This window comes from Asterias rubens, chromosome 5 (assembly GCF_902459465.1).
Source record: "Asterias rubens chromosome 5, eAstRub1.3, whole genome shotgun sequence".
Lineage (NCBI taxonomy): Eukaryota > Metazoa > Echinodermata > Asteroidea > Forcipulatida > Asteriidae > Asterias > Asterias rubens.
In genome coordinates this window covers 6,197,007-6,224,117 of record NC_047066.1, presented here as the reverse complement: position 1 = coordinate 6,224,117, position 27,111 = coordinate 6,197,007, and the positions used below count along the sequence as shown (strand labels likewise).

Here is a 27,111-nt window from a genome sequence, read left to right as displayed (position 1 = left end):
TGTGTTTAGGTGAGAATTGCAAATAACCTGCTCAATCAAGGCGTCAAGCCGGAGAACATCATCATTCTGTCCCAGTATCGTCTGCAATGTGCTGAAATCAGAGACGCTCTGGCATTGGATCGACGTGATCTGAAGAAGATCAAAGTGACTACTGTTATCACCAGTCAAGGTTAGTTCCGATCTTAGCAGCCATACTTCTTACCAGTTTATTTGCAATAAGCTCAAAATTAAAATGCTTAAAGGGACACGTACGTTGCCTTGGATCAGGCGAGTTGGTCTATGAAGGTGTTTGAAGCCGTTTGGTATGAAATGCATATGGTTAGAAAGATGTTTAAAACAAATGATCCACACACATGCCTCGAAATTGCATGGTTTTCCTTTTGTTTTGCAAGCTAACATAATCGGCCATTATGTGGAGTAAAAAATTTGAAGTATGTTAGTTCACGACGTATAAGGAAAACCATGCAATTACAAGGCATTTTTTTGTGGATCATTATATTCTACTTTTAAAACATCTTTTCAAATATATGCATTTTATAACAAATGTTTTCAAACAATTTTCATAGACCAACTCGCCCGTTCCAAGGCAACGTATCCCTTTAAAGTTAGACGAAATTAAATCTCCTTTACATTTGGTAAAAACTTCTTAAGTCATTGATAGTATAAAACATTGTGAGAAACGGCTCCCTCTGAAGTAACGTATAGTTTTCGAGAAAGAAGTAATTTTTCCACTAAAATATTTAGAATTCAGAATTAAATTTTGAGGTCCCGAAAACAAAGCATCTTAAAGCACACAACTTTGTGTGACAAGGGTGTTTTTACTTCCATTATTCTCTTGCAATTTCGGTGGTCAAATGAGTCCAAATTTTCACAGATTTGTTATGTTATGCATCATGTTGTGATACACCAAGTGAGAAGACTGGTCTGTGTCAATTACCAAAGGTGTCTTTAATCACTTTGTAAATTCAGATGTAACAACTGGAAAGTAATTTATTTTTCCTTAATTCCATCTAATCTCCCAGGAAGGGAATGGGATTATGTTATCCTGTCGCTGGTCCGCTCTTTGCCGAAGGTTGAGATTGAGGAGAAACCCAGTCTTGGATGGATGCATCACAATCTTGGCTTTATCATGGATGATAACCAGGTCAACGTTGCCCTGACACGAGCCAAGAAAGGATTAATTATTATCGGTAAGTCCTTTGCCACACTATTGGTAATTACCCAAGACAATGCTTTAAAACTTACTTGGTAACAAGCAATGGAGAGCTATTGATAGTACAACTATCATTATTACTATTATTTAAATTACATTTTCTAACATAAGCTTAACAAAGTTTAACATTGTTTGGCGCCAAACATATGGAAGTCGCAAGCTCAAACAGCGCCTCACTGAGTATAGAGGAGAACCTATCATTGGCCAAAAGTTAGGCATGGAGTTAAATGCTCTGTTCAGGTTATTTCCATTGACCTTAGAGATTTACATCCTATGCAAGGAAGTCTAATGAATAATAACAATAAAGATAAATTTATAAAGCACAAAAACAATAGCAGAAAGAATCCGCCTCAACGCGCTGGAAAGAACAACAAGTCTGGACCAGACAAAATTTATACACAGTAAAGTATTACACAGTAAAAATAATTAAACGAATCTAGATATAGAAAGCTTGCAAAAAGTTAAAATAACAGCATTTTTCATTTTCGATGTAAAAGGTATGTACAATAACGACAATTCAAAAAGTAATTAAATTCTTGCAATTTAAATCACTTATTTGAAAATGCAATTTTTGAAACAATTCTCGTTTTTAAATAATTAATGTATTTTATGTATATTTTTTTGTATTTATTGATTTTATTTATTCATTAATTTGTATAGGAAGTATAGATTTTTTCGCTTTAACTCACTTTCTCGAAAACGCGAACTATATTAAACAAACTCTAGTTTACAAATAATTAATCTATTTTTATGTTTACTTAATTGTATTTATTTATTTTATTTGTTCATTAATTTGTTTTGTTATTGTAGGTAATCAGTTTCTGCTTCAGGTTCATGACAAGTGGCGTGAACTCATTTCCATGTACCGAGACAAATCTGCAGTCGTTAACGCAAGGAGCTTCTTACGATCTTAAGGACCAGTGTCTCAGTCACAAATCATCATCTTCCTGTACGGTGGAGAAACGTCCTCAGGAGTCAACTGGCATGTTGTCCTTTCTCGATGATTGGATCATCTACATATTCTCCTCAAGTTATCGTACCCATCAGAACCCATGCTGTGTCATTTGCAGATTGCTCACTCTCCTGCTATGGACCAAAAGAAAGGAACACTCTTCCAAATCACATCAAGGATGCTTAGTCCATTCATATTAGTTTCAATTTTCGTGAGGATGGTAATAGTTTGATGTGAAACCAGGAAACTAGACTGGTTGTTTTGTTATTTCTTGTGAGGAAGGCAGACGTATAGTACAAGCTGTGGCTGCTTGTCGGACCTTCCCATATACTACTACTAAGTTAAGCATTGTACATGTATTTTACTTCAGGCATATGGAATAATATAAACACATCTAAGTGTTCACAGAATATCTAAGTATTTACAAAATATCAAAATATTTTCCTCAGTCTTGAATTAGTGCCATAATTTTGAATTACTGAAATGAATAGACATCCTTTGGTGGAAGGATAATTTTGTTATGTGTTGTATAGTTACATAGTATTTTAAGTTTGAGAATAGTTTAGAATTAATGTAAATTTCACTCAGTAATGAAATGAAAAAGGCAGGACCTGATATACATCCAATCACCAAAGTGAAGGACTCTAAAGGAATGGAGCCAGTAGGCCCAAACAATAAGTGCCTTTTAGTTACCACACAGTTAGGCTATTTTATCTAAATTTAAACAATTTGGTGTGATATTATTTAGGAGAAGAACAAATAAGAGGGATTGGGCTTCACTCTACCCAAACTGCCTATAGTCTGTCATTACTAATTGATTTGTTTAGTGGTGATAACACAATAGATTATTGATAAAATATATGTATATATTTAGCAGAATATTTTGATATTGATAAAAATTATATACATTTAACAGAGTATTTTGTTATTTTAAAGATGGATGGTTGTAGATATTGGTGGTGGTAAGATATCTGAATGCAGAGGTTGTGGGTTCAAATCCCACCCTGTGGATTTGTTCCACAGGGCTCAGGAAAGTGCTGAGTATACAGTGCTCAATATACATCGGTGTAAGGGTAAAAACAAATTATTTTTAAAATCAAAATGCAACTGATTATTTTATTGGACTGAACATATTATTTATTTTATTTTATATTTTGTTTCTTTCTAATTTGTTAAACACTTCATTTTTGGCTTAAAGTAAATGGTTAGCCTAGTCATATTTTTGCAGCTGTAAATTTAAAATAAGATGTAAATTATTGTAAATAATTAGTTTAGTTATTTGAGTACACCGTGCATTAATTAATTAAAAGAAGTTCTTTGTTGACAAAGATTTTTTTTAAATTTATTTATTTATTTATTTATTTTTTAATATTGTCTAATCTGCTATTATGCTCTTATCATACTTTAGGCTAATTTCTTTCTTGTTGTGGATCGCTTTGTGTTGAGCTGGCCTCGATCTTTTCTGTGTTTAATGATGTTTTTATTCATAGGCCTACCTATTTTCTACAACAGGGACCATTATTTCTTAAAGAGCTGCATATTAGCAGAAAATGTTGCTTTTAAAAGTCTGCTTAGCAAAACTAGGCAGGGAGCCGGTCACCAGTTTATACTATATAAATGCACTTGAAACATCATGGCTGATAACTCTTTCCCACTGAGTATTTAGCGAAAATGTTTGATGCATAGTAAGTTTTTGTGCTACTGCAGTTCCTCTGTTTGTAAAAAAAAATAATTACATCCAATTTGGTGTAAGGGCTGTTTGTATTATATTTGTGTTTTTATTTTTATATATTTTAAATATTACAAAATCAAATACACTATTTGAGTGGAGGCACTCCACTTATGAATGAATTCTAAATAAGTGAAGATAATTATTTGGTGAATGATTTATTTCAGTTCTGCTTTATACCATTTTGAAATAATTACATTATGTTTCTTAAAACTATAATAATTTTTTATGATTTTGTTTTTCTATTAACTAATAAAATCGTGTAATCCTATTTGTAATGTTTCAAATGTTTAAGACTTTTATTTTATTATTCTTACGTTAGGCCCAACATCGATTCTGGCCTAAGCGCACACCTTTGCTTTCTAAAATTTTAATTATCTGCATTAATTCTTTTCGAATTTTGAACTAGAGTTTTCCTTTCACCCCCCCCCCCCCACCCCCCGCACGCACCACTGGTCCCCGTTTCAGTAGTTTACCCTGCCTTAGTTGAGACTAATATTGACCTCATGCATGATTGTAGTAATTAAGTGTTAACAATAATGCAGAATTTTTGCACAAAAACGGTGGTGACCATTACGTTAATTTATGACATAAATTTCGGCGGGCTCTATAAAGGGCCCTGTTATTGTGACAGGTGACCGTGGCCAACAAGCACATGCGTATTTTTTTCAAAAGGTGTCTCACGCTAGAGGTTCCCGAAACATATAGTAATTCCAATTTATTCATAGAGGTTGCCTTGAAAAGGATGTCCGTATTTGTCTCACGTGACATAGGCCTAAATGTCGACTCTGCTAAAACGGAATGGGCGCGCGAGCATTAATAATGAATTTATTTTTGGGAATAAGTTTTTCCCGCCCACAGTGATTTTAGTAAAACATAAGCGGCCGCGTGCTCGTCATGTGATACTTGATGGATGGAGTATTCCCTTTGCAGCAGCCGGGACAGCAAACTGGGATGACACTTTCCATTAAATTATGTTCATTATGAGTGATAAAGTCAGCATGTATTCATTGAAACAAAGTTGTGTCTTTTTTGTTAGGAATACATTTTAATATCTCTTTTATTACGATCTTTTATTATTGGTCTCTCCCTGGGGGGCCAACTTTCAAAGCAATGCTGCGCGCTCAGATCTCCTGTGTGGTGACAGTCAGGTTAATGTGCGCCCTCTATCGGTAAATGCATCACGTGTGCTCTCTCAGTGAGAAAGTGACAAGTACAAACATTTACAAACAAGGGAGCAGCAGAGAAAGTGTTTCATTCCCTTGGACCATCCGTCTTGTTTTGGTGAGTAATTTTTTATGCCATCAGTTTCGGCGGAAATGTATGTTACGGTGGCTGAGTGGTAGATGAGTGTTGAGTATACAATTTATGTTTCCTACATTACAGTTCAGCACAGTTTAGCCCAGTGACTCCTCTGTCGAGTTGCATCATCACTACAAAGAAAACGTAGAAAAAGCCTCCATTTACAAAACAACACACAATTGTCACATACACGCAACAATACACAACAAAAGGCAACGGAGACTGGCCTTACTGGCTCCCAATACTCCCTCCTGCTGTCCGGTACCGTTGTAACTGTCAGCCCGAGCCTGGCGCGGCGGCCGGCGCCCTGGCAGTGCCAGCATAGTATAGGAGGTACCTAGAACTATTTCGGTTTCGTCCGGCGATCGTCTCCCGTTTAATACGGAGACGATAGCCGGACGAAACCGAAATAGTTCTAGGACTCAGGAGTACATCAGGAAAAGTTTCCGTATGGCGCCACCACTTTTTCATTCGAAATAAAATAATATAGTATCTAATTTACCTGATTGATATATCCCTTTTTGTAAAAATGAGTGAAAAAGTGGTGGCGCCATACGGAAGGTTATCAGAGTACATCAGAGGAGGCAGAATTGATAGGCCTTTGATTTGGTACATGTAGGTAGTGTAGGACAATTGAGGTAGAATTCTAGATCATAGATAGATCATATAGATGTCTACCTCTCGGTTGGTAGGACCATGATCATTGATGGGAAAAGTTTCTGTATGGCGCTACAACTTTGTCATTTCTGTATCTGCATCTGCATCTGTTTAGTACTGTACAAACGCCTGGTGTTTCGTACAGAATGCAGAATTCATTATCTATGAATGATAACCTCAATGATTGAGATATCCTTTTTTGTAAAAATAAGTGAAAAAGTGGTGGCACCATGTTAGCCTGAGCGTCTGACGTCATTCTTTGAGGCTCGTGAATAACATCAGCAGAGACCGGCCTCAAAAATTGCAAAACCGGCATGTAGTTTGACCTCTGACCTCGGTCATTTCACATATAGATACGCAGTCAAATTCCTTTGCGGACTTTGCAAAATGCGAAACTCGGGCTGAAATGTGAAATCCCGCTGGACGCCATTTCGGCAAGTAACTCTTTTGATACAACAGTAGATCAGTGCAGACAATGACCATTCCTATCAATGGGAAACAAAACATTCACTTGAGGAAATGGCGCCCATGTGTATTTTCACGTTCCAACAATAGATAAAGCTTCAGTTCCGCATCTTGCGCCTTGCGGCGCTCTATAATCTTTGGCGGAACCTTATTGGCACGACACCGGCAGCGTCTTGGTCGGGCGCATTTAGAACCTGCCTTTGGCTCAGCCCTTTATTTGCACGGCCAAGACCACGGCACAAAATGGCAAGGTGAATGTATGGTGCAGCTTATGGATTACCAAGATAAAACCTTGTCAAACTCAAAAGTCCGTTTTAAATTAGCAGAATGATGAGCAACCTCAGGGTTTCCCCTTTTCACAAGAAGTAAACATACTGGGCTGATACTGTTTGCATTGTAGGCTGCTACCTGTAAAATTGTGGACGATAAATTTAAGTTCAAAAATTCACAAAACTCCAGATTAGAACGCTCCAGATTACACAATCTTAAAAACCAATACAAATCAAGTTAACAATATTTTGAGGACTTGGTTCAAGTCAGCAGGCTTTGATCAAATTTGCAACATTTGGGTCCAGAATACCCCATAATGTGGAACAAAATTAGGTCATAAAGCCAGAGTTATGTAAACAATACAAATACAGCACTTTGAAACAGCCTGTTTTTGAACCTTTCCACACTGAACTTTTGGGTTGTTCGGGTTTATACAGTTGTAGCGTGACTTCTTCTGAATAAACATTCCAAATTCCACAGTCACTGCATAAAAAGGCAAACATTTTTCAAAACGAAACTTCTTTGCATATAAATTGTAAGTGCATCAAAATTCAATGGTACTTGAGTAATGAATGTGACTAACATTAAAATCTGGATGATGATAACTTTGGGTTGTTTAAAGTTTAACACTTTCATGTTTGCACACGTACACCAAACTGATATCCTTCCCACTAAAATAAGATTTTTGATTTGTTTGCCCTCGGAAACCCCCAAGTTTAATCGCTTGAAAAGCAGTTAGTATTTAACTCAGGTGGTACATAGGTTCCCCCCCCCCCCCCCCCCCGGTTTCCCCACCACTTGAAATCTGGAGTTTGAGATGAACCTTTGTTGCAGAGTATAAGTTACATGTTTATGCTTTATTTTGATAATTTACCTCTTTTTAAAATCTTTTGTTTCATTTAAATGCATACATTGTGTATAATGTTTTTACACTGACACCGGTTTATCTTATCCAAAATAGTCGATGGCATAAAAGAGCACTGAAAAGGGGCTTGTACATGTCAAATAAAAAAGGCAAACGTCAACTTGGCCAGAAGAGCCCTTTAGAGAAAATGTTGCAACCTGTTACCCAAAGGCTAAACTTTTCCACCCCAGAAATAGACCCTCATATCCAGGAGTTCACTGATTGTCAGTAAAATCATGCCTCAAGGGTTCGTCTGCCATCTATTGCACTGACCACAGTCGATTGTCTTGAAGTTTGAAAAATAAACAGTCACCATTGACTCTTCAATTGAGAATAAATGCCTGAATAATTGTGATGCTCCCTGCCATTACCAGCACTTCCTTCCAAACTTTAGTTGCTCAATAAATAGAAGAGAATCGCAGCTTTCAATCAGCACAAAGGTCCTATTTTTCACAAGGTATTAATTTCTCATTTACTGAAGGAAAATGCATCACATCGCATTGATATTTTGGCTGATGGTTCAGCTGTGTTCACTTTTGATTCCTTGAAAAAGTGGCTTCTAATAGCAAGTTTTCACAACTCTCTCAATATGTGGCTCTGTTGGTCTCTAAGCCATGTAAACCAATCAGTTACTACCGCTTCTATTTTAGTTCTCTGTTTTTTTTCTCATTATTTGTTTTCCACAACCATTAGGCCCTAATCTGCCTCTATTCCCCTTGTCTTTCCACTGACACTTTGATACTCCATTGAATTTTCATATTTACAGGGTGTTTAACCACCTGTTTGCGAGATTTTGGAACTTCAGAATTAAAAAATAAATAGGCGACATCATTGATTATCAGGATTTTTAAAAAAGGTTAACATTAATGGGTTAAAAAAGCAATAATGCCCAAGCTTATTTGATAGCGTGCAAAGTTTTGTTTATTTGATAAATAACCGTGATGGGGTCATAAGTTTAAAAAACACTGTCATCACCATACTAATAAAATTTGATGTTGATTTAATAAGTTGAGTCTGACTGTTGACAGTGGAAAGTCCCAGGTTCATGTTGGCTATAAATATCGCTATTTATAGAAAAGGTTATTTCTAAGGGTTTGTTTCCAGGAAATAAGAGAGGAAAAACCCCAGACGGATGATGTTTAAAGGCACTGGACACATTTGGCAATTACTACATTAATCATGACAACTTACTTGGTAACAAGCAATGGAGAGCTGTTGACAGTATAAAACATTGTGAGAAACAGCTCCCTCTGAAGTAATGTAGTTTTTGAGAAAGACTCAGTAATTTCTCACTAAAATATTTGAATCTGAGAAAGACTTCAGGCCTGAAGCATTTCTCAGGCAACTAAAAGCACACAAATTTGTGCACCCAGGTTTTTTTTCTTGATTGATTTTTTTGCAACTTCGATGCCCAATTGAGCCTAAATTTTTACAGACATGTTATTTTATGCATTTAATTATATTGGGATACACCAATTGAGAATACTGGTCTTTAGCAATAACCAAGCATATCCAGTGCCTTTAAACAAATATTTTCTATGGATGCTATATAAAGTGGAAGTAAAAACTTGGTAAACATTGTCCTAGCGATCATCATAATTGATTATGTGAAGTCCTGATAACCAAAACAGCAACTTTTTTATTGTGATTTTTTTTCTTCTCTTCCGCAATAAAGGACAAGACAAATTGATGAGACGAGTTCAAAGAGGCCAGATGGATCAGAGAATGTTGACTGATCTGCAGGAAATAATGTGAGGTTTGCGTGTCGTCATCGCCGTTCGACCTTAAAAACTAGTCAAGGCTCCACAAGGAGGAAGTGGAAACACGACACTTGGAATGCTTGAAAGTTCACGGGCAATTTTCTTGTTTCACAAAGACCTTGTTGACAGTATAGTACCTAGTTTAGTTGGTGTGACATTGTTCAAACTGGAAGTCAAGTCAACAGAACCGTAACGTATTCTCACGGGTTGAAAACCTTGGCGTCGCGTGGATTTAGAAAAAGATTGTAGCTTAATGGCATGTCGAGTCTCCAGCATGAAAGTTGATGCAGTTTAGAAAACTATACTGGAAGTCAAGTCGACAGAACTCATACTCGCACGTTTCAGACCTTGGCGTGAACTTAAGAAACCCAGCGAAAAGATTGTCACCCTAATTAGCATGTCGAGTGTTCAGCATGAGAATTGATGAGGTCTAGAAATTTGACGTCTAATAAAATGTACATGATTTCATTGACGAGCTGAATACAATTTGATCAGTAACTCATCATGGCCTCACCAACTTTAGACCTGATCTGCTGTGCAGTCCAGTATTCGATCCATCACAACATCAGCAAATGGAACGCCAGTCACATGCCAGACGTGATCATGTCGAACGCCAGGCCGTATCATAGAGGGGAGTTCGGCATGCCGGTGGTATACAACATCTGCGCTATTTTGTCCTCGTGCTTGAGTATCGTTGGGGCAGTGTACATCCTTCTGCCCAAGAAGGCGTACGTTCCCAGACAGAGACAATCTTTCAGAGTGGTCCAGCGACAGAGGAAAATTCTGACGTGGTTGTCAGTTGCTGATGTGCTTGCATCCGTGGGTACGTCAATTTATATTTTCATTCTTTATGCGTTTATTTATTTATTTTTTACTTCAACTGACCCATTCAGTAACCACTGGTTTTCCTTGGTCCCAAGCATAGTACAGACGTAAAGAGTACAGACACAAAGCAAAAGAATTTACAGTGAAAAAGGACGTCTTATTGCTACAAAATAGGTATTTCATGCCTGGCTTCCCCTAAATTAGAAAGTTTTTGGGCCTGCCTCTGTCCTGGGGATTGGGTCCGAACACCCCCACCTCAGACCGGAGCCTTGCATGTGGATTGGGTTTAGTTTTCCAGCCACTACCGGGCCCAATTTTATAGAGCTGCTAAGCACAACAATTTGCTAAGCATGAAATTTCTTCCCTGATAAAAACAGGATTACCAGCCAAATTTCCATTTGTTACATAGCACTTGTTACCGGTATTCAGCTTTTGTTTGCTTATCCTGAAAATCACATGGAAATATGGTTGGTAAACCTGTTTTTATCAAGAGAAATTGGGCCCAGATTGTGTTGGTTTCCCCATTTAGGGTTTTCCCTCCCACATCCAAAACTGAACATTTCTTCTCGTTGTCTATTCATCCTGTTATTGGTGCTACATGGTTGTGCTGTTGGGCGTGTAATAAAATTAATAAGAGAAGTTTTGGGATAACACCACTGTGAATATCTCTTTTGAGTAGTGTTGGTTTTGAAAATAACTGGTGGTTTCAGTTCCAGCACTACTCGAAAGATTATTAATGTGGTGTTACCGCAAACCTCTCTTAGTTAAATACTTCCACCATGCAAAGTTTCAAATCCTACTATTACATAAAATGAATAAACAAAACAAATGGCCTTGCGCTACGCAGCAGACTATGAATGGTTTCGTCCAACAATTTTGAATTTTAGCAAATTATTAAGAACTCATTGTACATTTGAGTTGCAGGAAATCTATCATTCCACAACTGCTCTGTGAAAGTTTTATCAAATTTTTGTATGTTTTACTCCATTGCCCTTTAAAGGCAGTGGCAGTGGACACTATTGGTAATTACCCAAAATAATTATTGGCATAAAATCTTATTTGGTACGAGTAATGGAGAGAGGTTGATGGTTGAACACATTGTGAGAAACAGCTCCCTCTGAAGTGACCTAGTTTAAGAGAAAGAAGTAATTTTCCATGAATTTGATTTTGAGACCTCAAGTTTACATTGTAGAACTTGAGGTCTCGAAATCAAGCATCTGAAAGCACACAACTTCGGTGTTTTTTTCTTTCATAGTTAACTCGCAACTCCGATGACCGATCGAGCTCAAATTTTCACAGGTTTGTTATTTTATGCATATGTTGAGCTACATCAAGTGAGAAGACTGGTCTTGACAATTACCAATAGTGTACACTGTCTTTACAGCCATTTTTCGGTACAGAAAAAAAAAAAAAAATCACAGATTTACAAATAATTTACAGGGTTTACAGAAGGTAATGGTGAAAGACTTCACTTGAAATGTTACTCCATGAAATGCTTTACTTTTTGAGAAAACATTAAAACAATATCAATTCTCGATAGCGAGAATTACGGACTTATTTTTAAAACACATGTCATGACACAGCGCAAGGTGCGGAAACAAGAGTGGGTTTTTCCATTATTTTCTTCCGACTCCGATGACCGATTGAGCCTAAATTTTCACAGGTTTGTTATGTTATATATAAGTTGTGATACACAAAGTGTGGGACTTGGACAATACCGAAAGTGTATAATGGCTTTATATATGTGATTGTTTTTAATTTTTACATGCATTTATTTTGTTGCCATTGATTATGACCCTTTCAGCTACTGCTGCTGGTCATTTTGTTTGTAAAGTATACCATTAAATAACATCATTAAAGGGAAGGTACACGTTTGGTAGATTACTAGTATACTTAAAACAAATGTTAACTTCAAAACTGACTTGATAAAAAGCATTAGAGAGCTGTTGATAGTATAAGACATTGTGAGAAACGGCTCCCTCTGAAGTAGCATAGAATTTGAAATAGAGGTAATTTCTCACTAAAATAATAAAAGAATTTATTTCTATCTGAAAGCACACAAATTCGTCCAACATTCCAACAAGGGTGTTTTTTTCTTTCATCACTTTCTCCCAACTCTGATGACCAATTGAGCTCAGGTTTTTTATTTTATGCATACATTATTTTGAGATACACCAAGTGAGAACACTGGTCTTTGACAGTTACCAATAGTGTACCTTCCCTTTGAATAAAAATAAATAGATAAAAGAATCCGTTTTGCACACACTGAATGCTAATACTGAAAAGCAATGAATTATGGTTACACTTTGGTGTAGCATTGCGTTGCTACACAGGCCATGACGGGAAATTGTCACAGGTAATTAGTCACCAAACCCTGCCCAGTCACATCTTTGAACATTCTTTTGACCTTCTCTTTTTCATTGTTAATATTGTTATGTAAATCATCAATCATTCTTTTCAAATAAGTTGCATGTAGTGAACAAGAAAAACAACAATTTTTTTTTCAAAAGTCACAGCAAAACGCCGAATTGTATTTGAATCACAATAAATATTTTAAAAAAAATAAATATATAAACTAAAAGCCACAAAACCACAAAAGACCTACGATCAAAACACGGAACATAAAAAAGCACCAATAATTAATAATAGTTATGCACTTTGTACTGTTGACATTATTGTTGTGTTTGGCCCACCAGGTACATTCAGGGTTATTGTCATGTGCCCTTCGAAACCAGACATTATTGAGTTTGCTAAATGACTAAGTTGCTGAATTTGTTGTGCAAGTCCTCGTGACCACAGCCATGTGACTCTGCCAGACAAACAAATACCGAACACCCCCCCCCAACCCAATTACCACCAGACAGTCAGTACACTGGCCTACCAGGTGACAAATGTGAACCTGGTAAATGTAATACTGCCTTTCCTATAAAAATGTCATGGAGAGTGCTCACCTGTGTGTAGTAAAGGCCTGATCACACAGGCCCCGATAACGAGAACGAAAACGAGAATGATAAAAATGCACGCCCTTGATTGGATGAAATGGTCCCTGCAGAATACGCCATCGCTCATTCAACCAATAGAGGGCGTGCATTTTAATCATTCTCGTTTTCATTCTCGTTTTATCGGGGCTTGTGTGACCGGGCCTTAACTGGGCCCAATTTCATAGAGATGCTTAAAGCATAAAATATTGCTTAACCTGCTAAGCAGAAAATGAAAACGAGAATGATAAAAATGCACGCCCTTGATTGGATGAAATGGTCCCTGCAGAATACGCCCACGCTCATTCAACCAATAGAGGGCGTGCATTTTAATCATTCTCGTTTTCATTCTCGTTTTATCGGGGCTTGTGTGACCGGGCCTTAACTGGGCCCAATTTCATAGAGATGCTTAAAGCATAAAATATTGCTTAACCTGCTAAGCAGAAATGAGTAGTATACCAGTCACCAATTGTACATGTGACATGGTAGTTTGGCTGGTAACCCTATTCTGGTAAGCACAATTTTGTGGGGACCTTTTAAAGGTCTGAAATTTCATCTTTTAGAGGGGAAGGTCATTTTCACTTTGTAAAGGGCACCCATTGTAAAATCTTAAAGTCTGTGGGAAACTTTTGAAGGGGCACCAAGGCCAAAGACCTGGGGTGTCAAGGCCAAGCGGATAAGACCACTGGACTCGAGTTCTGGTGGTTCATCGGGATGTGGGTTTGAATCCCAGTGGTGACACTTGTGTCCTTGAGCAAGACACTTAACCATGATTGATTCTCTCCACTCAAAGGGTAAAATCGGTACCTGTGAGGGCAGAGATGGTTTGTTAATGATTAGCTTGGAGTGCGGTAAATCGCAGCACCAGCTATATAACACCCCCTTCAACACTCTTTAATTTTAACTAATTTGTTTCTAATCTATTTCCTTTTTTTTGTCCACTAGGTGTGCTGACTATGTCCATTGCTAACTTATCGCAAATCAATCTGTCGGTCCATCATAACAATACAGAAGAGGCTTTACACAACGGTACAGAACACAACGGTACAGAAAACAACTTGCCCTACAAGTATACCTGCATCATTTCTACAGTAAGTCACCATCAATCAGTACACAACTAATTAATGGGGTTGTTTACTAGCACTATGCTGAAAATAGAACCCAGTATCCGAGTCTTAAAGGTGCCATGAAATCACTGGTTCTAAAAGGCAGTGCCATGTCCAGCACCCTAGAGCATGTCAACATGATTATGGCGCTTTATAAATGTTGGTGAGGCACTGGACATTTTAATTACACCAAATGGTTGTCAGCATAAAAAACTTATAAAAAGCAATGAAGAGCTAGTGATAAAACAATGTGACAAACGGCTCCCTCTGAAGTAGTTTTGTGAGAAAGATGCAGTTTCTCACTCAAATAATAAAAGACTTCATTCCTGAAGCCTTTTATTTTGCATCTGAAACACACAATTGTTTATTCATTATTCTCTTGGAACTACCATGAACAATTGAGTTCAAATTTCCACAGGTATGTTTTTCACATTTTGAGAAACGGCTCCCTCTGAAGTAATGTTGTTTTTGAGAAAGATGTAATTTCTCACTCTAATAATATGCGTTTTGGATATACCAAGTGAGAACAATTTTAATTTTGGGATACACTAAGTAAGAATACTGGTCTTTGACAATTACCAAAGGTGTCCAGTGCCTTTAACGTAAGCGTGTGTGAATATGTCAAATTTTAATGTTTGATCGCAGGCACTGACTGTGGCACACTAATACAGTTATTGCAATAAATTAACTGCCGCAGAGTGAGTTCTTAATTGGTCTCATCGCTTCGATTAGCTTGCTCTAGTCATTGTCAGGGAGAGTGAAGTGTGTTAGACATGTTTATTTATAGGGGTTCAGAGACCATTTAGTTGGGGAGATGGTTGGAGTTGGAGACGCTGGTTGCAGCAAACATAACGGTGCTTTTTTGCATCTCTGAGCGTCCGTGCGCTTGCTCAGACTGAGCAAGCGCACTACTGGCGAGAACTGAAAAAGGACCGTCTTAAAGTCTCTTATGGCATTAAGAAAAAACGGGAAGAAGATTCCATTATCAGGGTGATTTTCGAATTTGTTCATTAGAATATATGGAAAGATGGGTTTATTTTCAGGGAACTCTCTGCAGAATCAGGAGAGCCAGCAGCTCTATCTATATCTTCTGTTGTTTACACCTGTAAACATGGCGTATTAAAATGGCCGCACTTGTTGATAAAAATAAAGTCTCACAACCAAATCTTGCAGATCATAAGTACTCAAGATTCTGTGTCTGTCCCATTTTGTCCTTTTGTTTGATATTTTTGTTGTGTCCTTCCGAGATTGTATGTGCTAATGCCTCATACACTAATTTTCCATTGTTTTAGCTGCCCTCATGTCATCACATTATTTCTGTATTTTACTGTTCAGTCTGTTTTAGGGCGTGGCCTGTAATTATGTTTTGCTTTGTTGTTTCTGTTTTGGTTTTGAAGCTCCTCATTTTGCCTTGTGTTATAGTTTTTTATATTGTTTTGTTGAGGTTGAATAAATAATAATAAACACAATTGTATAATTCCTTTGGTCACATCTCTCATCAACAGGCATGGATTCAATATTTCTTTGTAGCCACCTACTTTTGGACATTCTTCTATGCAGTTGATGTCCATTTGATGCTCAGAGGCAGAAACAGGTACAAATCGTTGCACAATCTATGCATTACAAAACAAGCATTCAATTTTTGTTCAGTGCTCTGTTGATAAAATTTGGATTCTCCATCATCGGTTTCAGCAATTCGTGGTAGTGGTACTCATTTTTAGTCTGATCAAAAAACACAAAATGTTGTGGTAGCACTTTTTTTTCAGACCTAGGCTTAAGCTTTACGTTACTGTACTTATGTTCCATGCTGCGAAAGGCTGCATGGTCCAGCCTACCGCTTGCCCCTACTCTGGAGCAGGGGTGGCTATATACCCAGGGTATGCCTATTTGCCAGGGCAGACCGAGGGCAGACCAAGGGTCAAGCAGAAAATTGGTTTTGCTAACAAAACAGTTGCTGGCAGTGTAAGCACTTTATGTAATCCACCAGATACATAAACAGAAAAACCTGTAGAAGTTTGAGATCGATCGGCCATCTGGGTCACAAGAAAATAGTGAAAAAACGATTACACAAAAAAATGAATAAAACGCTCACTGAGCGATAAACTCTAAACGCAAAGTTAAGTTATTTATTTATCATTAAATATGACATTTCAGGCAGAAATATTTTAAGGAATGTTTTCTTCTATCATCATCATTAGACCGTGTAAACTTTGATGTGAATCTGTGATCTTCAAGATTTTGTTTTCTTACCAATTCTGTAACGTTCCTTCTAAGCACAATAAAATTGTCTTCTAAGCATAATTTAGCAGGAAACTAGTCACCAAGTGTTGTAGAATGCTGGTAACCTATTTCTGGAATCAAAAATCTGTTAATTTATGTGGCCCAGAGCTGTGTTGTTCAGGCATAATATTTTTCCTTCCTAAGTCTGATTTCCGATTCCTTTGCCCTCAGAAATATTGTGATGAAGTAGCCTGAAAAGTATATGATTGTTTTACTGTTTCTCATTTTATCTGACTATTTTTGATTTTGTTTGTTTCATCAGGAATTTGTTCCCGTTATACTCTGTATTGAGCTGGTTGCTGCCTGGTGTGATGGTGGGTGTAGGGTTGGGGATCATGTATGAGTCATCTCTATTACAGTAAGTCACTCATCAATCGGGAACCAAGAAATACATGCACTGTTATGCAGGCATGATATTAGTCCTACTTAAAGGCAGTGGACACTATTGGTAATTACTCAAAATAATTATTATCATAAACCTTTCTTGATTACGAGTAACGGGGAGAGTTTGATAGTATAAAACACTGTGAGAAACGGCTCCCTCTGAAGTGATAAAGTTTTCAAGAAAGAAGTAATTTTCCACGAATTTGACTTCGAGACCTCAGATTAAGAATTTGAGGTCTCGAAATCAAGCATCTGAAACCACACAACTTCGTGTGACCATGGTGCGAGAAGGGTGTTTTTTTCTTTCATTAGTATCTCAGAACTTCGACGACTGATTGAGCTCCAATTTTCACAGGTTTGTTATTTTATGCATATGTTGAGATACACCAACTGTGAAGACTAGTCTTTGACAATTACCAATAGTGTCCACTGTCTTTAAGTCTTTTTTCTGATTTTTTTTATATTGCCCTTGGTTGGAAAAATCTTTTAAATTGTTCAACATTTGAATGGACATGCAGGCTTACTGTGTAAACCACCCTAAACAAAAATAACTTTGTTAGTGTTATTAATTGTTAATAAATAACTCTCTAATTTCTTCAACAGTTTGAAGTGTGACCCGACAGTGGAATCATGGACGTACTTACTACCCCATTACCTGGTGTCCTACGTACCCATGTTCATTGTGCTCAGCGTCAACCCCATATTGTACTGGTATTCCGCTAAGAAAGGTAATTAGACCAATTAATATAACTAGTTGTGACTGGTACCCCAAAGTTATCTTTCAAGGAAATAGTTAAAAATTTCGCTTAGCAAAATTCCAAGCAATGCAAACAGGGCCCAATTGCATAGCGCTGCGCATTGGTCAGCAAATTTTCAAGCTTACTGTAGCAGAAACATTTGCTGAGGTGCAAGCGTATTTCACAGGCTAGCAGAAAAATTGGGCATCCATATTAAGTGTCACCGTGGATTTGCATTGTGACGTCATTTTATTTCCGTGCAGTAAGCACTGGAAGGTTAGCCGCCTTTTTTGGGCTAACAGTTAGCAGTGCCATGAAATGGAAACCATATAGTAAGCTAATCAGCACAAAATCGGTAGCTAAGCAGCACTATGAAATTGGGCTGGCTCCCCCAAGGTTCTGCTTAGCAGGTCTTTGTAATAGTGCCCCAGTCGGCACATTTTCGTAGTATGTTTATAATCTTGTTTGTTTCGAATAATACCACTTTTAACATTTCTGAGTGTTGTCTCTGAATGATATAGATACATGTACATACATTGTAGTTTGTTAAAGTTATATTTTCTCTAAATATTTGTGTGTGAGAGGAGGGTCTCCTTGACCGAAACTTGTTGTATCTTTTAGGCAATCCGTCCAGCTCCTAGCTGGTACAACTATTCTTTTTTCGATGTTACTTTTGTTACTTTTTTTGCTTGTACTTGTATATTTACACACAAGGAATGAACAAATAAAACATTCTACTTTTGGTGAGATGTTGCTGTGAGACGACCAACCATTTGTAATTCGTTTGACTGCACAGATTGGGCACGGTGGCATGATTGTGTGCAGAGCTTTAACAGTTTAAGAGGATGTATTCACCCTTGATGATTGCATTTTCCATCAGTCAAAACTTTAGTATAGATGAAGTTTTAATTTTATTTATTTATTAAAAAAAAAAGATTTATTATTGATATCCAACAGCCGATGGCCACCACTTTGCATACAGGATTCATTAAAAATATAAAAATATAAATATAACAATGGTGGTTGGCCTTTAAGAATGGTGGCTGGTCTTTAAAATCAATGGTGGCTGGCCTTTATAGTAACAATGGTGGCTGGCAATTTTTTCATAGTTTATTGTTAAAAACCATAATGGATTATGTTAAATGGTCAGACATACTGTGTAGGTGTATTTACCACTTACTATCATACTGCATTTCGGCTTAGTGTATCTATCATTCACAACCACAGTAGATGATATTGAAGGGTAAAAGAGTGGGAGGGTTCACTGTGTATTGTTAAGATGTATTCACAACATAATATTATACTGCAGTTTGGCTTAGTTTATCTATCATTCGAAACCACATGAGATGGTGTTGACTGGTAAAACAGTAGGAGGGTTGATGTTTACAATATTTGTGTTTTCTTCTTCAGTTGGCCCTCTACTGATGGCAAGGGGTATCTATACGGACAGAGAGCGCAAGATACAAAGTCAAGTCCAGAACAAGTTCCTGAAGATTGTTGTGGTGTTCACTGTATGGTAAGTTAATGACAGATTACAAAAGCTACCGTGAACTTTTAGGCTATAGGAAAATCGATATCATTCTTATATAATTGTGTGTGTAATTTTATTGAAACTTTGTAGAGAAATAAAATGATAATTAAATAATAATCCAGAGTTTTTATTTCTAATTCTAGTTGGTTACCCAATGTCATCAATGGCTGCCTCCTGTTTAGCAGTGTAGTCAGAGACAAAACCGTTTGGCATGAATTCAATACGTTCTCAGCCATTATCTGGGTTGCCACGGTAAGTCTACTTTAGTCAGTCAGGAGAATAGTTAAACTTCATATAGTTTTGCCAAAAAATAGTTAATGGCCTGATGTTTCGACCCTACATGTAGCACGAGTGTTTCTCAGAGGCACAGTGTCTTTAGCCTGTAGCCTTTAAGAAAGACTCTAGGTCCTTTTGGTTGGTTGGCAGGTTGCAGCAGCTAATTTTTTTCTTCTCATTCTTAGAATTTTCTCATTATTGTGCATTGTATCTGAGGTGAAGTTTTGAGGCAGCTTATTTCTTATTTCATCACTGTTGTGTACAAGTATATATACCAGTTGTTTTTAATTTTAAAGCCACAATTTGTTGCCACTATTGGTTATGTATTATCAAAATGGAAGATTTGAGCTTGAACAAAGAAACATTGACTAGAGCAGGATTTGAACCAATGACCTTGAGATTAACCTGCCAGCGCTCTACAAACTGAGCTATCTTTAGCCCTTTATTTGAGGGCTACTTGTTTTGTAAATATCTTTGTTCAAGGGTGCCAGTCAGTTTGTAGAGCGCCAGCCTGTTAATTCGGAGGTCATTGGTTCAAATACTGCTCTAGTAAGTATTTCCTTGTTCAACCCTAAAGCATTTGAAATTTACCCATGGTTATCTTTCAATAAAATAGAAAACAGACAATGCTAAGCTTATAACACACCACTTTGCATATACTTTTTACGCTCGTGTTTTGTCTTTCATGTCCTCCTCAAGGCAATTATGAACCCCTTGCAAGCCTTCTTGAATGCTATCATCTACTGGGGTCGGGGAGGCTGCACTCGCAACATTCCAACACAATTCACCGACTCCGACTACAACTATGTCCGCTATGATAATGATGACGATGCACTCTTAAGACGTGACACCGGCCACAGCGGTTACTCGGATAGTAACGACGAGACGTCACCATTGGTTCGGGACACCAGTGGGTGGATACAAGGGCGCGAATAACATGATCTTGTTGCGCAAGATTTCGTTTAGGAAGTCGCACTGGGCCAACTTTTTTTTGAGCTGCTCATGTGGACAAATGTTGATGTCATTTGTTTTTTCGCTAAGCATAATTAGCAAAGTACCAGGCAAAAGATGTCACAGGCTACATGGTATTTTGGCTGGTAACCTTATTCTTGGAAGCACATGCTTGTTGTGCTTAACTGGTTTTTGCTTTTTGCTTAAGCAGGTCTATGAAATAAACCCCTGGTTGTATCTATTCTTTGGCTAGCAGTCATTTGTTGCATGAGTTTGTTGTCTTCCTAAGGGATTTGGGAAAGGTCAATCCAGTTAATGGTTGTTCATTTCTTACAATATACGGCATTGTCTGTATTGGTGGCTACAGCTACGGCTAGGTCGGGATTTCTGTGTCATCATGCTAAAGTGCTTCCTTAGCAACACCCTTAGCAACAGCCGTAGCCGTATCTGTAACCGCCAATTTGAAAAGGGCCTACCTTCGACCGTTAGGTCAGGCCTTGAATTATCTTTGAGAGGGCAAGGCTATTTTCATTTTGAAAAGGCCGCTTCCTTTGCTTAAAGTCTATTGGAAACTTTTGAAGGGGCACCAAGGCCAAGACAAGGGCAATGGAGGCCATGGTCTCTGTGAAATTCCAGGCCTGTTGGTGCTGCTATGTCAATGTTCCTGGGAATTATCCCGATTTTGGATGGTCCTTCCACAATTAGATTCTCTCTACTTCTTCATGCTCTCTGCACAGTCTTCAGGCCTCATGGTCTCAGTACTTGTTAATTATTGTGTGTTTTTCCCTAAAATTGCTTTTTTGCTTTCTTTTCACTGGATATATTATATACGTGTTTTGTTTTGTTTACATTTTTCCTGTGTCTCTGGTGACTTGAACACCACTTTAGATTGATTTGGCGCATTACAAATGCTTTTTATTTTTTTATTTTATTTGCCGAGAAACCTATTTTAATCAAAATATTAATTCAAATCTAGTGGCTTGTTTCATCACATCTGTTAGACAGAAAAATATTGAATTTTGTGGTTATTTCTTCTGCGTAGCTGTGTTATGTTTTTGAGCTCAAGAATTAAATATATGTACATAGTTACATATATGGAGATATGACTATAAATCTAAAAGCTGCAAATTATTTTTTATCTTGTATTCTTTTGTAAGAATTTCTTGCGTTTCATATTATATTTATCCGTACTTACCTTTGTCTTGCTAGTTTTTATTAAAATAAAATCGACACCCTATTTATATAAAACAAAACAAAAACGGTATTACTTTTTAAGTGTTCCAAGTTGACCCTTTAAAGCTTGGATCATAGACTGGTAACTACTCCAAACATTAGTATCCAAAACAAATTACTTGTGAAAAGCGATGCAGATGTTGATATTCCTTCGGAGTGGTATGGGTTGGAGAATTATTGACCCGACCTTCTTTTTTAGTTTAGAGAGTTACCTTTTTTTAAAGTTTAATTCGTTCACTGCTTTAAACTTAAGCGAAATGTGTAAATATCTTTCCGCTTTTTACTTAAAATATCTTTCCGCTTTTTACTTAAAATATCCTGTATGTTTTATTTATTCACAAAAACCTTTTTTGAAACCGAGTGATAGCATTTTGTGAAGGTATTTTGAAATAATGTAATATATAGAAAATGGTGAAATAGAGGTGAAGGAAATGTGCAAAGTAGTGGCCTTAACAAAAATAGTGGCTTTTTAAAAATGATACTTAATATGATTTTAGGATACAGACCAAGTTTGTATAGTTTGTTTATTTACTATTAATATAGTATTATTACCAAAGACATAAAGAACCTTTATGTCTGTTATTATTACAGTATTTTAATGTCGAACGTTAAAAGTGAACATTACAGAATTGGTAAGAAAAAAACTTGTCCAAGATCACAGATTGACATAAAACTGACACATTCAAATGATGATGATAGTAGAAAGCATCCCATGAAATATTTCTGTATTAGATGTAAAATTTGATGAGAAATAAATAAAACTAATTTTCCATTTGGAGATGATCGCTCAGTGAGCATTTTTTAAAATTTTTTGGTTATTTTGAATCAATGTCATGCGAAATGTGTAAAATGTTTATCACTACTTTCTCTTGACACAGATTATTGATCGATCTCAAACGCTTGTCAGTTTATGTAATGGTGGATTACATGTGCTTACACTTCCAGCAACTTTTTTTTGTGAGCAAAACCAATTCTGTAATGTTCCTTTAAGTCTTGTATTTAGGTGCATACTAACCTTCCTTAACCAAGAAGTTAAATATATGTCGGTGCATATTACAGAAATGAGAGTCATGGCAAACCAAAGTCTGAAAAGAGGATCAAAATTTGAGGTGGTAAACTACAATGATGTCATTGCCACCTTTTGATAACCCATGGGTCGATTTCACAAAGAGTTAGGACTAGTCCTAACTTAGGACTAGTCCTAGGAGATATCAAAAACATAGGGCTAGTCCTAAGTTAGGACAAGTAACTTGTCTCAAGTCGAGCTAAGACTAGTCTTAACTCTTTGGGAAATCCACCGCTGGAGTTACAGACTCCAAGGAGCTTTTAGGAACAGTATCCTCAGCGCTAGAGAAGTAGCATCAAAGAGCAGGATTTGTTTATGTCGGAAGAAAACAGCTACTTTTGTCACCAAAAGCACATACAAATAAAGTCTGAACTCGGATAAAAGTCTGAAATTTCTCATCCCTAATATTATACAGGCAAACATTCATTGAATGACCTGGCGTTGATTTCCTCTTTAAACAAATCAAAGTATTGGACAAAGTTGTGTGTACTTGGCCACAATTTTTGCCTCTTCAAATCCTTACAATCTTTTTTCCCCCATAAACTTTGTGTTTTATTTTCTTGTATCCAAAGTACTAAAATGGTTTCTTATTATAGTCTTTTAAAAAGTTTTTGCTGGTTAAATAAAACTCCACAAGTCTTGGGCAGATCTTGGGGAACCTATTTGTATGTCGTTAGTCAATATTGGTTTAAACCAACTTTATTTAAACGTATTGTGAAAGACTCGCTTCAGTTTTGTAATTATGAAATGAAAATCGGCCATTAGTTATTTTTGTTATAGATTTGTACCAGGTAATCACTGGACTGAAAAAGATGTTTGCATACATGTAGATGTTATACTTGCATAGAGCTAAGGATAAATAATACAATGTTTTTACCCTTACACTGATGTGTATATTCAGCCCTGAATACTCGGTACTTTCCCGAGCTCTGTGAAAAATTATATAAATAAATCCCTCGTGTGATTTGCCCGTGTTTTTTTCCCCACACAGAACTCTGTAAAGTGCTGAATATACAGTGCTTAGTTGAATTATAAGCACTGTATATTCAGCACTTTACAGAGAATTCACATTGGTTTAAGGGTAAAAACAAATGTTAGTTTGCATGTTAGTTTCTGAAATAGTCTGTTACTAATTTACTTCCACCATTGTATTCCAGTTGGCAAAATACTCCAATTTATTTTCAACATAAAACTTGTCGATTACACTTAATAAAATGATTTTTAAATACATTAAAACATGTTTGACTTGGAAATTGACTTTACAATTAATGCTTCAAATTTGATTATTTTCTGGCGATTTTTGATTGATGTCTGTAGACCTTCTCACAGTACTCTATTCCCTATACAGCCGGCCCTTTCACACTTGTATTGCTTTACCCCTGAATCTACCCCGGCAATAAGAGACTTTCTGGGACGATAGAGGGCAGCAGACTTACCGGGTAAATCCATTGTTCTCAAAATTATGCGCATGTTCAGAACTACGTAAACAATGGAAATTTACCCGGTATGTCTGCTGCCACCTAGCGTTGGAAAGTCTCCTATTGGGCACACCTCAGGTACCGGTAATAGCAACCCCTGCTCTTGAATAGGGGCAAGTCAAGTAATTTTGAAATCTGCAGCTGGAACCCATGGAAAAGGGACATAGTGTAAAAGTGCGCCAGGTTAACTTGGGGGGGGGGTAAAAAACTCCTGGTGCCTCCCCAGGGTAGCATTCCACAGGAATGAAAGCTAGTGTGAAAAGGGCTATAGTTCTGTCCATATTTCATTCAAAGAGTGGACCCATAAATGATCAAACTAGTTGTTAGCTGTTTCGTAGCGCAGCGCTGCAAAACAGCTGTTGTTTTCGTTAAAGTTTCAAGCAGGGCTCGAATTTAACAATGGTTCACCGACACGAGGCAAGTGATTTCAGTGTTGGGCCCAAGACTGGACAAGTCCGACGGTCTTGTGTCTTTCTTTGAGTAAACATACCTCACTGTATTATTGACAATTATGTCTAAAATGAAATTTCCCAAATTCAACATCTTTTTCTCAAAAGACTGATGTTCAAATGTTACCTTTGAGTTTCACAAGAATCTTCCAATCCTGCCGAGTATTGCCCATAAAACAGATGAGATCAGTCTTCTCTCAGTGTTTAATATGTTCAAATGAAACAGGTTAGATGATAAAACTATGTTCTCATTTTGATTCTAGTCTCTTTTTATTTTAATTTTGGTCTTAAAAATGCTGTCCCTGAAAAAATTCTGAGCTTCAAGTTCTGCGATCTTGTGGATCCCCCCCCCTCCCAATTCGGCCCTGACCAGATGCATTATTTAGATTTACATTTAAACATTCGGATCATGGAGAAATTCTTTGGTGGTAGAATTTACTCTTAAACAAGGACCTAGATCTTTCTACTAAATATTGAAAAAGTTACATCACAGGTCCGAGCCAGTCACTTAAAAAAACTTCAAAAAACAGAAGTTCAGTTGTATTTCTCAACAACAGTTCTTATCATTGCAGACAACCTCCACACTCCAGGCAATCAAATCCCCCATGGATCAAAAACTCCCACAGTCTTGGAGTTCTTATTGAGCACCTCTGCATGAAAATAAGTCCCTGCGTAAGTTTTCCCGACGTCACTAGCTCTTTTTCTCGGCACCTTGCTGCTGTTGTAGTTGTTGATCCTGCATGGATTTCTCCGTCAGTTTCTTCCCAAGATTGTCGTGAACTTCCAGGTACTTTGCGACGCAACGGTCCAGACAGACGGATTCTCCTTTGGATAAATCTCCTTCGCCGTAAGATGCTGCTATGCACTTCTTCTGGCAGGCGGACGTCATCCTAGGATTTAGGAAACAAAACAAGTAGAGAATATCAAGCACAGTTAAAACAACATCAGGTGACATCCACACCCGTTGCCATGGTGCCATTTGCTTTTGCTGTGGTGGCCTCTTCAAAACTGATACAAACTTACATTTTTCCCGTAGTTGAACTAGAACTTAAAAGGTGCCCCTTATTACCAGATAACAAATTGCTGTACCCCTTCATAGAGCAAAGTTCAAGGCCTGCAACATGTCATTGTCTTATTTACTTTAAAGTCACCTGGAAATAGAATTTTTTTTCTTTCAAACATAAGAGTATATGCTTACGAACAATAAAACAATTTTTTTAATTAATTGGTTGTCACGATTTATATGTTTAAAAAATATATAAAGTTGTTTTTGGGGGCTGACTCCGCCTACCCCTTTTGTGACGTCAATCGAGGCAGACTTTGCCTGCAATGCGTATAGTAAACACACGTGCAAAGTACATGTACGTCCAAGTTGTGAGTTGGTACATTTCAAAAAGTGTTTTTCTGCATTCAGCAGCAATACACCTGGTCGGCGTTGCTGGAAAAAAAACCAATTTTTTTTTTTTTTAAACGTACAAACTCACGACTTGTACATGTACTTTGCAATTGTGTTTACTCTACGCATTACAGGCAATATCTGCCTCGATTGACGTCACGAACAGCGCCCTCTCGGGTCGGGGTCTACTCTTAACTTTGTAAATAACATAAGAACTGATTTTTTAAAACCTTAGTTAACTGTTTATTCACATTCCACTCATCAAAACACATATATTAGTGACAAAAGCTTTATTTAAAAAAAATACCACTTCCAGGTGACTTTAATCAATAAATAATGGAAATTGGTAACGCAGAGACAATCTAAATGTAGCTTGTACACCATGCTTGTACGTCACGTAGTAATTTGAATGATGGGCTGCACTCGTGCGGGGTAAACAAATAATTTGACAGGAATGATATTGGACATTTTTATGCCACTTATTTTTTCATTCGTTTTGAAATAATTAGTATTTTAATTAATAATAAAAATAAAATAATATAATTTATTTAAAATAAAAAATGAGAGAAATTCCGTTTTTAGGGTTTATGGCTTACTTACGCCGCCGCGCCGTGAGGTTCAATTTTACGTTCGGTTGTGGTGGCTGCCGTAACTGCGCTTGTTGAATTGAATGTCACATATATGGGTTAGTATGGATGTGACTGGTGAGAAATGAGAGCCAGCACAAGAATCACTAATCAGATTGAGAATTAATGAGAATGAGATTGAGATGGTGGTGGGGAAACACTTTATAAATTATAGACTAAAATACTGACCTGTTATACATATCGGCCATCATTTCAATTTCCAGCTCAGCCAGAAGCTGCATCTGCTGTTGCTGATTCAAACCAGCCATTTTGCAGGCTAAATATTCACTCTATTTTCAGAATGAGGATTTTGGATTTGCTAAAATTATCTCAACGTTACGTTATTTGCACGTGAAATCACACACCGGCAGTTTATAGTGTGGGGCTCTTCAAAAATATTGTTCCGTTGCGTTTATTTTGAGTGGGTGCCATACTTATATAGGCTGGTCCAAAAATTGTATTACAACCAAATACTAACTTTTGCATTAAATGAGGTCAGATACCAGATTGTTGTCAATTTCGTTGGCAAATAGTCGACCCCAT

At 37.1% G+C, this 27,111-nt stretch overlaps 3 protein-coding genes across 5 annotated transcripts in view; 2 read left to right on the top strand and 1 right to left on the bottom strand.

Annotated features, from left to right (window-relative positions):
* LOC117290950 overlaps positions 1-4,147 on the top strand; it is a 38,644-nt gene extending 34,497 nt beyond the window's left edge. For all 3 annotated transcript variants that reach the window (XM_033772531.1, XM_033772530.1, XM_033772532.1), the window contains exons 28-30: positions 10-169; positions 1,023-1,190; positions 2,024-4,147. In XM_033772531.1, the coding sequence (XP_033628422.1) occupies positions 10-169; positions 1,023-1,190; positions 2,024-2,127 (432 nt within the window). In that variant the 3' untranslated portion in view covers positions 2,128-4,147. The remainder of the gene's footprint in view (positions 1-9; positions 170-1,022; positions 1,191-2,023) is intronic.
* A 955-nt stretch (positions 4,148-5,102) lies between these two features.
* On the top strand, positions 5,103-23,884 carry LOC117290242 (G-protein coupled receptor 143-like). The gene is made up of 9 exons (XM_033771522.1): positions 5,103-5,178; positions 9,168-10,075; positions 14,001-14,146; positions 15,667-15,755; positions 16,704-16,799; positions 17,429-17,553; positions 18,973-19,078; positions 19,237-19,345; positions 20,069-23,884. The coding sequence occupies exons 2-9, from the start codon at positions 9,757-9,759 to the stop codon at positions 20,303-20,305; spliced, it is 1,227 nt and encodes a 408-aa protein (XP_033627413.1). The 5' UTR covers positions 5,103-5,178; positions 9,168-9,756; the 3' UTR covers positions 20,306-23,884.
* Positions 23,885-24,614: 730 nt separating this feature from the next.
* Positions 24,615-26,958, bottom strand: LOC117290243 (mitochondrial import inner membrane translocase subunit Tim10-like). Its single transcript, XM_033771523.1, has 2 exons — positions 26,758-26,958; positions 24,615-25,436 (listed from the first exon to the last, which is right to left on the bottom strand). Exons 1-2 carry the CDS (start codon positions 26,835-26,837, stop codon positions 25,238-25,240), a joined length of 279 nt encoding a protein of 92 aa, XP_033627414.1. The 5' UTR covers positions 26,838-26,958; the 3' UTR covers positions 24,615-25,237.
* Between the last annotated feature and the right edge of the window lie 153 nt (positions 26,959-27,111).

Bases quoted from the DNA above. Each gene is read 5' to 3' on its own strand.
- LOC117290242 (XM_033771522.1), top strand. From the start codon at position 9,757: ATGGCCTCACCAACTTTAGACCTGATCTGCTGTGCAGTCCAGTATTCG. The intron at 10,076-14,000 runs GTACGTCAATTT...TTTGTCCACTAG, and splicing joins TGATGTGCTTGCATCCGTGG to GTGTGCTGACTATGTCCATT. The intron at 14,147-15,666 runs GTAAGTCACCAT...TCTCATCAACAG, and splicing joins ATACCTGCATCATTTCTACA to GCATGGATTCAATATTTCTT.
- LOC117290243 (XM_033771523.1), bottom strand. From the start codon at position 26,837: ATGGCTGGTTTGAATCAGCAACAGCAGATGCAGCTTCTGGCTGAGCTG. The intron at 25,437-26,757 runs GTCAGTATTTTA...CCTAAATCCTAG, and splicing joins ATGGCCGATATGTATAACAG to GATGACGTCCGCCTGCCAGA.